This window comes from Martes martes, assembly GCF_963455335.1.
Source record: "Martes martes genome assembly, chromosome: 9".
In the NCBI taxonomy this organism is placed as follows: Eukaryota; Metazoa; Chordata; class Mammalia; order Carnivora; family Mustelidae; genus Martes; species Martes martes.
Window position 1 is genome coordinate 12,980,425 of NC_137896.1, and position 12,578 is coordinate 12,993,002.

At 51.4% G+C, this 12,578-nt stretch overlaps 1 protein-coding gene across 1 annotated transcript in view; it reads right to left on the reverse strand.

The window, feature by feature from the left end:
- Positions 1-11,645: 11,645 nt before the first annotated feature.
- EYA2 (EYA transcriptional coactivator and phosphatase 2) overlaps positions 11,646-12,578 on the reverse strand; it is an 80,236-nt gene continuing 79,303 nt past the window's right edge. Inside the window, exon 8 of the mRNA XM_080814476.1 lies at positions 11,646-12,460. Within this exon, the coding sequence (XP_080670602.1) occupies positions 12,380-12,460 (81 nt within the window). The 3' untranslated portion in view covers positions 11,646-12,379. The remainder of the gene's footprint in view (positions 12,461-12,578) is intronic.

Below are 12,578 nucleotides of genomic sequence, written 5' to 3' on the forward strand. Positions count from 1 at the left end.
CAGGGTTTCTGGGTGGGGCCGAGTTTAAGCAGGGGCAACCTCGGAGCCTTCCTCACTGTGAGGTTCCCTAGCACCCCGACCCTGCACCCAGGGGTCTCAGCTGCAGCCTCCTAGGGAAGGCAGCACCCGAGGAGGAAGTGGTAGAGAAAGTGGTGGTTTTTAAAAAATGTTGAATTTTACTATATATTTGACTAGGTCCGTGCCTCCCATTTGGAAAGACATGGGTGTGCTCCCAGCCTCCCTGACTCTCCCTGGTCACTCTCCTGTGCACCCTTCAGTCTGCGCATTTACAGACCCCTGTGGGGAGGCAGTTTTTTTCTCTTTTTTGGAACATAACCGGCAGCATTTGACACACACCCTCCTGTCTTGTTGCGTTTTTAACTTATCCTGAGGTCTGGGGCATTTCCCCAACACCTCTTCATTGCCCTGTGGGTCCGTCACCCTGGGTTGCAAGAGGACAGTGCACATCACAGCCCCCAGGAGTGGGTCTTCGGATAGTCCCCAAACACTGGCCATAGGGTGGGAGTCCTCCAAGCCTGCACCAGAGGGTCTGTGAGAAACCAGACAAAGGAGGGACTACTCCAAGCTTCCAGACAGGGTGCGGAGACTCCCTCGCTGGCGCTAGTCCCGGTCAAGTATTTTCAGATGCCTGAAGAGTCTGGATCGACGAACGAGAAGAGGGAGGACACAGAGAGGTTTGCCATGGTCCTCCTTACCTTTTAAGGATGGCCCGGTGCGGGGCAGGACCTGCTGCGGAGGACCATAACGCGATCGGGCACTCTCGCCACCTGGTGGCCCTCGCCTAGAACTGCAGCCCCAGAGCCGGAGCTAGAGCACGGGGGACAGAGAGGTGGGACAAAGCCGATCACTCAGGGGACAGCGGCTTACCGAGCACTCTGGACTAAGCACTGAGGACACAGTACTTACAAAACAGATGCAGCCTCTGTCCTCATCTGACATTCTCCACGGGAAGCAACTATGCAGATAACATGATCCTAGGTGGGACAGATAATGCTGAAGGTAAATAAGCCGGGCGTGGAGGGGAGGTTGATGGTATGTTTGGAGACGGCCTCTCAAAGGATCTGGTCCCCGAGCAGAAACCTGAAGGAAGGGGTGCCGAGCTGTGATGACCAGGGCATTGGTTATTCTCAGCAGAACATCAGAAGCACCTGGGAAGGTTTTTTTTTGTTTGTTTGTTTTGTTTTTGTTTGTTTGTTTGTTTTTGAATAACAAACAGGTAAATGCTGAGACCCTACCTGCTTTCCCCAAATAATGACATCCCACTCTCCGGGCTGGGGTTTGGTCTTCTGTCCTTTTAAAGTTTCTCAGGTGATCCTACTGGGCAGCCAGAGCCGAGAGCCATTAACCTGGTTGGAAGAATGTCCCGGGTGGAAGAACAAATGTAAGAGGCCTGAGGTGGTTCCGGCATCTTCCAGGAAGAGAAGGAAGGCCCCTGAGGCCAGAGCGGAGGGATTCCAGGTGGGGGGTGGGGCTGATGGGCGGAGAGAGGAAGAGGCTGGGTGCGCACTGTGCTCCAAAGCAGATGGCGAGCCGGGTGGGTGGTTTTCATTTTTAACAGCTTAATTGAGATATAATTCACATACTATACAATCTACCCATTTGAAGTAATTCAGTGATTCCGGGTATATTACATTATTATTTTAATTGTAAAATATGTATATAACAAAATCTGCCCTTTTAAGCCATTTTCTTAAAAAAATTATTTGAGAGAGAGAGAGCACGCGCACAAGCAGGGGAAGGAACAGAGAGGGAGAAGCAGACTCCCCATTGAACAGGGAGCCTCATGCCGGGGTTGATCCCAGGACCCCAAGATCATGACCTGAGGTGAAGGCAGACGCTTAATGGACTGACCCACCCAGGCGCCCCGCTTTAAACCATTTTTAAGTGTAAAACTCAGTAGCATTAATTAGAGTTGTGTTTCACACATAGAAATGTTTTCCAAACTTTAGCTTTCATATCAGGGCACATCGGGACACCCCCTACATTTTCTTTCATCCAGGGAAACAAAGGTCACCACATTCCTTCCACCGTCCCTGGTATGGGCTGAGGGTTTTCCATGCTGTCATCTTTTGGTCTTCATGATAACCGCACGGGGCAGGATGAGGGAAGTGACTTGCCCAAGGTGACACAACTGGTTAGTGCCAGAGTCAGGATTCAGATTGGATCCCCCGTGACTGCGACACCGCGGTCAGTTTACGAAATGACCTCCAGGGACCCTCTTTTCCGGACTCCCCGCCACTGTCCACGGGGTGGGTACTCTTCTCTCTGTGAGACTCAGGCTTCCATGAATTTAAAGGGGACAGGGTTTTAGTTGCAAACAACACTCTAGGTAATCTGGCAGGAAAGGAATCCATTAAAGGATATTGCGGGACTCACAGACCTCCCGGAGGAGGAGAAACCGGCCAAGTCACATCACAGGACCTTCCCTTCACGGCCACTGGGCCCAGACACTGCAGCTCTCACTGGTGATACTGGGCCTGTCCATCCTGCCTCCTTGCAAGATTGGATCCCACGCATCAGAAAGCACGTTGCAGAATCCCATTGCTTTCACATGCGAGCGTATCTGGATGGGTCTAAACAGGTTGCACTTGTTGTGTCCGATTGAGTCTAAATAGCGCTTGGGGGTACTTGATTGGCTGAGTCTCCAGCTGGGGATCTCTGATTGGTTAAATCTAGGTCACATGCCTACGTCTTAACCGCAAGGAAGGCTGGGAAGGTGGGATTCAGGTTTCTTCTGCTGCAGACGCCTAAGGTAGGAAATTGCCCAAACAAAAGGCCTTGGGTTGACAAAAACATTGTCAGCGGCCCCTGCAGAACTTTCCAGAGTCTCTGTCAGTCTGGCCAGAATTCTGGCCAGCAGAATTCACCCGGCCAGGTAAAGCGGAAGGGTGTAGGGAAGCCCGCGGCAAGTCGGCGGGGCTGGAACTACATTTCCCAGAATCCTTTCCCTTGAATGGTGCCGAGTTAGAATTGACCCGAAGGGGACTCACCTGTGATTTTGAAGGCGGAAGGGAAGCAGCAGCTCGTTCTCTTGCAAGGCTGCTGTGGCTAGGACGGCTGCAGACGTGCCCTCAGACTCCAGCTTGTCCTTGCTGGCCTCTGTGCTCCACGCGGGCCTTGTTTCTGACTCGTGCACACCAGCAGCTGGCCCGCCGCCCCTGGGTGCTTGGCTGCAGAGGCCAAGGTTCTTCGTCGATTTCTCTCTGGCGCCTCCCTGCAGACTCACTTTGGTGGCTGGACATGCCCCACGGCTTCTGTTTGCCTCGTTGGTGACTCTGGGCGCCGCTTTTCCAACTCCTCTGACTCCCGTAGAAGACCTAAGTCCCATAATACATATCTCACCCCTAACTCATTCGCCAAATCTGGGTGCTTCCCTGATTGGATCTGATAGAGGATGAGTGTTTACAGACTCAGGAGGAGGGCTGAGGCAGCCTCGTGGCAGGGCCGTCGGCTGGGTGTGGGGTGGGTGGGGGGCGGGCGCGGGGTGCTGCTCTTCCAGGATGAGGAAGCCCCGCTGTTGATACGCAGCAGCTGCTCCAGCTCCTGGGGCCTGACCCACACAGCATTGCTCTCGTCTCCACCTGCAGGCCGGATGCCCCGTGTGCAGCCCGCTTTCTCCCCTTCTTAGTACCAAATAGGGGTCTCTCGTGAACGTTGCTGATTTGTGGGGGCCCTCAGTGCTCCAGACCCCTGGCTGTAAGGGCACCTGGAGAAGAGTTTCCAGCTTTTCCGCCTCTCCATTCAGGAAAGCACAGCCCAAGGAGGGGCAATGGTTGAATCTGAACAAGTCATTTCTCACCCAGAGTTGTGGCTGGGGATCAAACCCTTGGCTTTCCCATCTGGCCCAGGGCTCTATCTGTCCTAGGCTCTCTTGAGGGCATGATATTTATGGAAAACCATTGCCTCCCTGGCCCAGGAGATAATACAAGGCCAGGTCAGCTGGGCTGTAGACAGCTTGTTAAGACAACTGTTACTGACCTTGGTTCACTTTGGTGATCTGCAGGAGAAGGCGACTTCATTTCTGTAGCATATTTTACATTCCACGCAATTTATGTGCACTGAATCCTAATAACCTGCACTTGGCAGCTGAGGATACCAGACCCAGAGAGGTTGAGGAAGCTGTCTGAGGTCACACAGCTAGTTAGTGGCAGAAACGACTTGAACCCAGTCTGATGATGCAAAGGAATGTCTGCTCTTAACCTTTATGTTTGTCATCATTTGAGAAGCTTTTGTATAAAAGCTACTTCCTCCCTCCCTCCCTTATTAGGCACCCATTCTTGGCTGGGCAGTTTCAGGTGCCGGGGACACAACTGTGGACAAAGAGATGTAGCTACGAGGTAGTGGTAAGATGGGAGTCGCCAGCTCTGCTCCCAGGACCAGGTGGGGAACAGAAACTAGTGAAAGAGGTTGGGGGAGAGTGGACACAGATGTGTATTTTTTAAATATCAAACATGTTAGAATAGACTCATGCCTCTATTTTCTTCTTGAAATCTGTAGTTCTTAGTTTAGTTTTTATTTTCCTTCCACTTTTGATAGAAAAATGTGTTTTCTATGGAAAAACCAGCTGCCGTGTGTGATGGTAGGTGATGTGTCAGGGAGGTGACAGGGCATGGCGGGGACGGTGGCATTTGGCGAGGTTGGAGCAGTGACAGCAGGAGCTGCGCAGGGGCCCCAGCTGATCGTGTGCACCTGCAGGCCCAGTGTTGGCCTATCCTCTGCTTTGTTTTTGGAGAGAAGTTGGAAGAGTGGATTTTGAGTTAAATCTCTCAAGTTTTATTTTTTTTTTTAAAGATTTTATTTATTTATTTGACAGAGATCACAAGTAGGCAGAGGCACGTGGGGGCGGGGGGGGTGGTGGAAGCAGACTCCCCACCGAGCAGAGAGCCCGATGTGGGGCTCAATCCCAGGACCCTGAGATCATGACCTGAGCCGAAGGCAGAGGCTTTAACCCGCTGAGCCACCCAGGCGCCCCAAATCTCTCAAGTTTTGAACAGTTGGGTCAACGTTTGAATGCATTAACGTGAACAATGAAATGTCTCTGTGGGCCCAGTCTGGACTGTGAGCCACCAGTTGGCAGCCTTGGGCCGAAAAACAGTCATTTGGCAAGGATGCTGGGTTGGGGTTCAGCTCGGCCACATTCTGGCTGCAAGGTCAAGGGCACGCCACAACACCCCTCTGGGCCTCCATTTCCCCCTCTGTAAAATGGGGCTTGTGAACCCCGCAGTTAATTGGAAGATGGACGCACTGTTGGCCGAACGTTGTTCTAAAGTAGCATCTTCCGAACCCTGGGTTATAAGCGAAACTGTCGTAATAGATCATGACCTGCGCCATTTAAAATATAATAGAGCAGATGGCATAGACTAGGATGTGTCACAGTAAGATGGGGGAGGCATTGCTTGGTGAAGCCTATTTCAGACACAGACAACACACACACACACGTGTGTGTACATACCCAGGTACGTGTTCTCCTCGGTTTGATGTAATCGGCACCGCTCACTGTGGAGTGCAGTCAGAAAAGTCCGGAGGCCGCCGTTCTAGGTACTGGTCCTGTCTGCGCACGTTCAGTGCTGTGAGCAATCCGTGAGGCTGGTTCTATTGTTGCCCCCATGTTACAGCTGAAAAGTGAGATTCAGAGAGAAACGGAAAGAGCTGGGATTTAACCCAACGTCCCCTGCCTGAGCACTGTGCCATGCTTCCTCTCCCGTGGGGGTGACCTGAGCTAATGTGGGTCAAGGGCTTAGCGTGGTGCCTGGGACATAGCAGGTGCTTAGTGTTAGAAGCTGGGCTTGTGTTTGCAGCTTCTCATTCAACCACAGCAGGAGGCCATGGGGGATCCAAGGAAGGGGTGAGGAAGAAGAGGCCCGGAACTCTGCTGACTCTGCTACCGTGGAGAGGGCTGATGTCTGCAAGGGCGTCTCACCTACAGCCAGAGTTTACCGGCTACTCATTTGGGGCCAGATACTTCATGCTGAATTTTATAACGCTCTCTGAATCCTTTCAAGGGCAGCCTAGCATTGTTTCCAGGCCCGGCTTAGAGTGGCACTGGAGGGCGGCTGGGCCCAGCTGCGGGGTCGCACTGCCCTCTGGTGGTCACCAGAGGAATAGCTTTTCCCGGAGCGGAGCTAGCATCAACAGCGGTGGAATGCGCACCCTGGGGAGACTGGTCAGCGATCTGGACGAGCGATGGAATGTGGGTAGAGGCTGGGAGAGGCTGTGAAGGAGTCTTTTGGGGGTTCCTAGAAAGCTCTTCCATCTTGATCTGGGCGGTGGTTACCCAAGTGTGATCCTAGGTAAAAATACATCAAGTTGCATACTTAAACATTGGGCAGGAAACTCTCTGTAGGTTATAAGATGAAATTTAAAATTATTTAAGTTCGGGGCACCTGGGTGGCTCAGTGGGTTAAAGCCTCTGCCTTCAGCTCAGGTCATGATCCCAGGGTCCTGGGATCGAGCCCCACATCGGGCTCTCTGCTCTGCGGGGAGCCTGCTTCCCCTCTCTCTCTGCCTTCCTCTCTGCCTACTTGTGATCTCTCTGTCAAAATAAAAATAAATTAAAAAAAAATTAATTATAAAATTATTTAAGTTCATGAGGAATTCCAGTTGTTTTTGACCGGACACCCTACTTCTTTTTTTTTTTTTTTTTAAGATTGTATTTATTTATTTGACGGGGAGATCACAAGTAGGTAGAGAGGGGGAAGCAGGCTCCCCGCTGAGCAGAGAGCCTGATGCGGGGCTCGATCCCAGGACCCTGAGATCATGACGTGAGCTGAAGGCAGAGGCTTAACCCACTGAGCCACCCAGGCGCCCCTGGACACCCTACTTCTATCCTTCTCCCTCCAAACCACTGTCCCCACAGTAGCCATTTTTAAAAATACCAGTCCGATCATGCCAGTCTCCTGCTTAAAACCCTCTCGTGGGTCCTCATTGGACTTAGAATAAAATCTCGGCCCTAGTAAAATTCCAAATCCAAAATTCCAAAAGGCTCCGACCACATCCGCCTGGGCCTTACCCTCTGACCCCATGACCTGTGACCTCACCTCCAGTTTTCCCAGGTTTCCCTTCTTTCCCTCCAGCTTGAAAGCTTTGTGTGCCCACAAGTCCTGGACTTCCTTCTTTCTCCCTGGAGAGCTTGCTGTGGATTTTCTCACCAGCCAGGTCTGAGCTCAGGTGCCACCTGCTCGGAGAGGGGCCGGCTGTCCACAGCGTCCCCACACTGTTCTGGTGACTCTGGGCCTCGTCACCCCGATGCTCCCGTCTGGACTCCAGCCAGTGTCTGAGAGGACAGCAGCTCCCTCGTTGACCCAGCACCGCCGCGTGTGTACTCGGGAAGTCACAATCTCAACCAGCAAAGAGACCCTCAGTGTTTATCTGCTGGACAAGAGGCTGCTTTTTGGGCCCTGAATGTTGCACTGGACAGATCCTGGGCTCTCCTTCAAAAGGATGTTCTTAGGCTCCCCCCTCCCCCTTTTAGGGTAGGCTCTGGACCCAGAGTGGAGCCCAGTGAGGGCCTTGAACTCCCGAACCTGAGATCAAGACCTGAGCTGAGATGAAGAGTGGGACGCTTAACCTTCTGAGCCCCCCAGGCTCCCCTCGGGCCGGCTTTTGGAAATTGGCTGGCTTAGGCCTCCAAGATTCCCCTTCTCCTCCCTGTGAGGGCCCCCCGGCTGCTGCTCTGCTGCCCTCAAGGTGGTTCTTGGAAGGGGAGTTGGGTTGTGGCACAAGCCTGTGCGGTCAGTTTGCCTGCTAGTGGCCTCTGTCCTCTGCGGGGAAGTCCGCTCCATGCGGGGGGCGGGAAAGCCTTGGTCTGTTTTCACGTCCATGGCCACGGGCCGAGCAGAGCACCTGGTGAGTGGTAGACCCCGGCTTCCTCTGGTGGCAGGATGAACGGCTAGCACCGTGGCTTTGAAACGGGACAGGGCTTTATCAGGCGTCCCTGGCTCTGACCTCGGAGACCACCACTGCCCCGCTTTTGGTGATGGTGGCTTGTCAGAGACCATGCTTGCTGGGACGGGCAACAAGGAGGTTGCCTGCTTCACAGACCAGCTTTCCTCAGCCTCCCACTCGCACCCAGAGTCCCACAGGAAAGGGCTAGTGTTGCCACTTGGGGGGACCTGGCTAGATACGAGCTACCTACAGCAACCAGCTGTGACTGAGAAATCTCTAGAACTGACATCCGATCTTCAAGACGTTCAGCATTCACTATATAAGGAAGGCACACTCCCACTTATGCCCACATGTCTCATAGCTCCTGTGGGTCACCATTTTCATTAGTTTCGCGTATCTTCTTCCGAAGTTTCTTTTCGCCGAAGGATCCTACAGGTTTTACTTTTTTTCTCCATTTTTATACAAAAGGTGGCTTGTGACATGTGCCGTTCTGAAACTGCCCCTTTTCACTTAGTGATGTGTTTAGGCAACCTTCCCAGACTGATACGTAGGGAAGAGCCGTGTTCTTTTTCATGGTTGCGTAGTAGTCCACCCCGTGACCTTGCCGTCCTTTAACCCGTGCACCACTGACGGGTGTTTTGGTGGTTTTCATTCTTTGCTATTACAGACAATGTTGTAGAAAATAAATCTGCATGGAGTTTTCACACCCACATGAATATATCTATAGATCAGTTCTCAGAAGTGGAATTGCTGTATACCATTTACAAATTGGGTAAACACTGCCAACTTCCCCTCTTGGGGAGCTCTGCCAGTTTCAGCTTCTGCCAGCAATCTGCGAGGGGCCCCACAGCTCCGCTGGTACCAGAAGGCCCAGAACTTTCATGTTTTTGCCAATGTGATGTGGAAAGTGGTATCTCAGTGTATCTCAGTGACCATCTTTTTGTAAGTTTAAAAAGCAGTTTTATTTTTTAAAAGATTTTATTTTACACCCATTGTGGGGCTTGAACTCACATCCCTGAGAGCGAGAGTTGCATGCTTCACAGACTGAGCCAGCCAGGTGCCCCAAGTAGTAGTTTTTTTTTGGAAAAAATGTAGGGCACCCCCTGGCTGGCTCAGTTGGTGAAGCAGGTGACTCTTGATCTCAGGGCTGTGGATTGGAGCCCCACATTGGATGGAGAGATTACTTATAAAATGAAATGTCTCTCTCTCTTTTTTTTTTTTTTTTCAAGATTTTATTTGTTAGAGGGAGCACAAGCAGGGGGAGAGGCAGCTAGAGGGAGAAGCAGGCTCCTTGTGATGCAGGACTCGATCCCAGGACCCTGGGATCCTGAGCTGAAGGCGGATGCTTAGTCAACTGAGCCATCCAGGCATCCCTAAAAAATAAAATCTTTTTTTTCTTCTTAAAGATTTATTTATTTATTTGATAGACAGAGATCACAAGTAGGCAGAGAGGCAGGCAGAGAGAGAGGGAGAAGCAGGCTCCCTGTTGAGCAGAGAGCCCAATGCAGGGCTCGATCCTAGGACCCTGAGATCATGACCTGAACCGAAGGCAGAGGCTTAACCCACTGAGCCACCCTGGTGCCCCCAAAATCTTTTTTTTTTTTTAAAGATTTATTCATTTGACAGAGAGATAAAGAGCACAAGTAGGCAGAGTGGCAGGCAGAGGGAGAGGGAGAAACACGTTCTCTGCCGAGCAGGGAGTCTGACACAGGGGTTGATTCCAGGACCCAGGGATCATGACCTGAGCTGAAGGCAGATGCTTAACTGACTGAGCCACCCAGGCGCCCCTCTAAAAAATAAAATCTTAAAAAAAAAAAAAAGTAAAATGTTTGTTTTGTAGCCCTCAGGCAATTAAAAAAAATTTTTTTTAGGGGCACCTGGGTGTTTGGGCTCCCTGCTTAGTAGGAGCCTGCTTCTCCCTCTCCTGCTCCTCCTGCTTGTGCTGTCTTTCTCTCTGTCAAATGAATGGATACAATCTTTAAGAAATTTTTTTCTAGACTTTTTTTTTTTTAAGTAATCTCTTGGGGCTTGAACCTATAACCCCAAGATCCAGAGTCACATCATGCTTCCTGACTGAGCCAGCCAGACGCCGCTAGCCTTCAAGCATTTAATTAATTATTTATTAAAAGATTTGTTTATTTGACAGAGAGAGACACAGTGAGAGAGGGAACACAAGCAGGGGGTGTGGGAGAGGGAGAAGCAGGCTTCCCACTGAGCAGAGAGCCCGATGCAGGGCTGGAGCTCAGGACCCTGGGATCGTGACCTGAACCGAAGGCAGACGCTTAACCACTGAGCCACCCAGGCACCCCTGCCAGTGCATTTTAGATGCTTGAGTAATATCTGGTGACAGATACCCAGCTCCAGGTGTTGGTAATATGAATGAATGATATTCTGAGTAGAAATCTGAGCCTGTGAGATGTAACACTACTACTAATAACACTATTACGTGCTATAGAAGTTGGGATGCTTTTGGTTACAAGTAACTAAGGAAGAACCAATTAAAAATATTTGAACCACGAGGACTTTTGTTAACTCACATAATAGATATAACCTGACTTTCCAAAACAGTTGTCCTTTTAAGAATTAGTGCTATATCAGTGGAAATCTTCCACTCTAAGTATCTGCCTATAAATGAAACCACACTGAAGCGTCCAAAGATGGAGAGAAAGAGACTGAGTTAAAAAATTTCAAGCCATGTCTTGAATTCTGCATTTGGGATGGGGGTGTCTGAAGTCACACATCCCTAAACTTTTCAGTCAAGTAAGCCAAAGAATTCTGTTGTTTGGTTTACGCCTCCTCTGTTGTGTCTCTTTCCTTTGCAAGGGAAAGAAATCCAAGTGGTTGCTCTCTGATTTCTAAAACCCTTGGATAGGCAGACCCAGAGGTTGACCTGAGGACTTCCTTGGGTCTCTGTCTGGGCTGGTCAGGAAGTTCTCAAGTCATACTCAGACTTCTGGGAGGCCAAGGGCTTTTGCCTGTGAGCGCTGAATAGTGTAGTTCCTCTACTTCTGAAATTGTTCTCCAGAGATGCAAGACACTCCTGGGGAAACAGTGATGATTAAGCAGCCTGGGGCCAGTGAATCTTGGCTATCCACCACCCATCCATCCATCCTCCCACCCCCATCCATAACCCATCTGCCGCCGTCTGTCTGACCGTCTATCCATCCATCATCCCATCCATCTATCCATCCGTCAGCCCTCAGTGCTGTATCTATGTCAGACTGTGATGGGGACTGAGTATACAGAATGAGGAAGACCCTATCCTTGACCACTGGGAGTTCTGGGTCCTCTAGAATGCAGGCAAATAACACTTACCTTACAGACTGTGGAATCCCAGCTTCCGTCAAAACCACCACGGGACATTTAGTCCTCACAACAGAACAGTGGTTGACAAACCTGGGTAGTTAATTTCAGGAATAAGGGGCGGGTCTGTCTGTTTCACCCAAAGCTCCTCTCTCTGGATGGCTGGATGTCTGTTAGTGCCTCTAATGGAAGCCTCGAGCATGGTCATAAAGTAGGGACACCCTAGCCCACTTCAAAATGTAAACGTGGGGGACGCCTGGGTGGCTCAGTTGGTTAAGCAGCTGCCTTCGGCTCAGGTCATGATCTCAGCGTCCTGGGATCGAGTCCTACATCGGGCTCCTTGCTCGGCGGGGAGCCTGCTTCTCCCTCTGCCTCTGCCTACCACTCTGCCTGTGCTCTCTCGCTCTCTCTCTCTAACAAATAAATAAATTAAAAAAAAAATGTAAACGTGGTTTTATTTAATGCCTTTTATCCGTCACAAAGTACCGCCTCCTCCCCAGGGTCCCCTCTTCCTAGAAAACAAGATGGCAGCATAAGGCACGTGCACTGTCCACATGACGTCAGGTTAGGTCTTTAAAAACAAAAATAAGCAACAGTCTTCCCATCAGCCCCGAATCGCCTCCCTCACCAATTGTTCAAAGAATGATTGTCCCCCCAGAGCACAACTTGGAGCAGAGAGTATGTAAATGCCAACTGCACCAGCCCACATGCCAGGTTAGAAAACCAAACCAAACCAACGACTAAGAAAACCGACAACACAAGGTACAAGGGCATAATACCGGAGTAATGAGATTAGTCCATAAATTAAAAAAGAAAAACAAAACAGAACAAAAAAAATCCCAGGCCTGTCCCCTCCTCATGACCGGCCCTCCCCCAAATCAGCAATTCCTCGCTTTTGTTCTGTGGGTCTCGTAGGAAGGCCTGGTCTCCGAGCCAGTCCTCTTCTCCAAAGTTAAATGTTCCAGAGCCACTGTGGGCTTCCCGGCGTCTCCAGACCCGCGCTCGGACTACAGGGACAGCCGCTGAGATGGTCACCAGGCACGTCCTCTCGGCCGCAGGGGCCCTGCCCGGCGTCCGGCATCTGGCGGGGAGGCGGGGACGGCGAGGGCGTGTGTGTGTGGGGGGGTGCGTGGGATGCGCCCGCGTGGCAGGTGGCGAGGCGGCGGCTCCGCTATAAATACTCCAGCTCCAGGGCGTGCCGCAGCGCCTCCAGGTCCGCGTGGCAGGATATCCGCCAGAAGGGCATGTTGTGCTGCAACACAGAACACCAGCCGCGGGGTTAGGGCCCCGTGCCGCGCCCCCCGCAGCACCCCTGCCCGGGGGGCCCGAGGCCGATCCCGAATCCCCGCAGGCTGTGTCCTGTGGGCGTT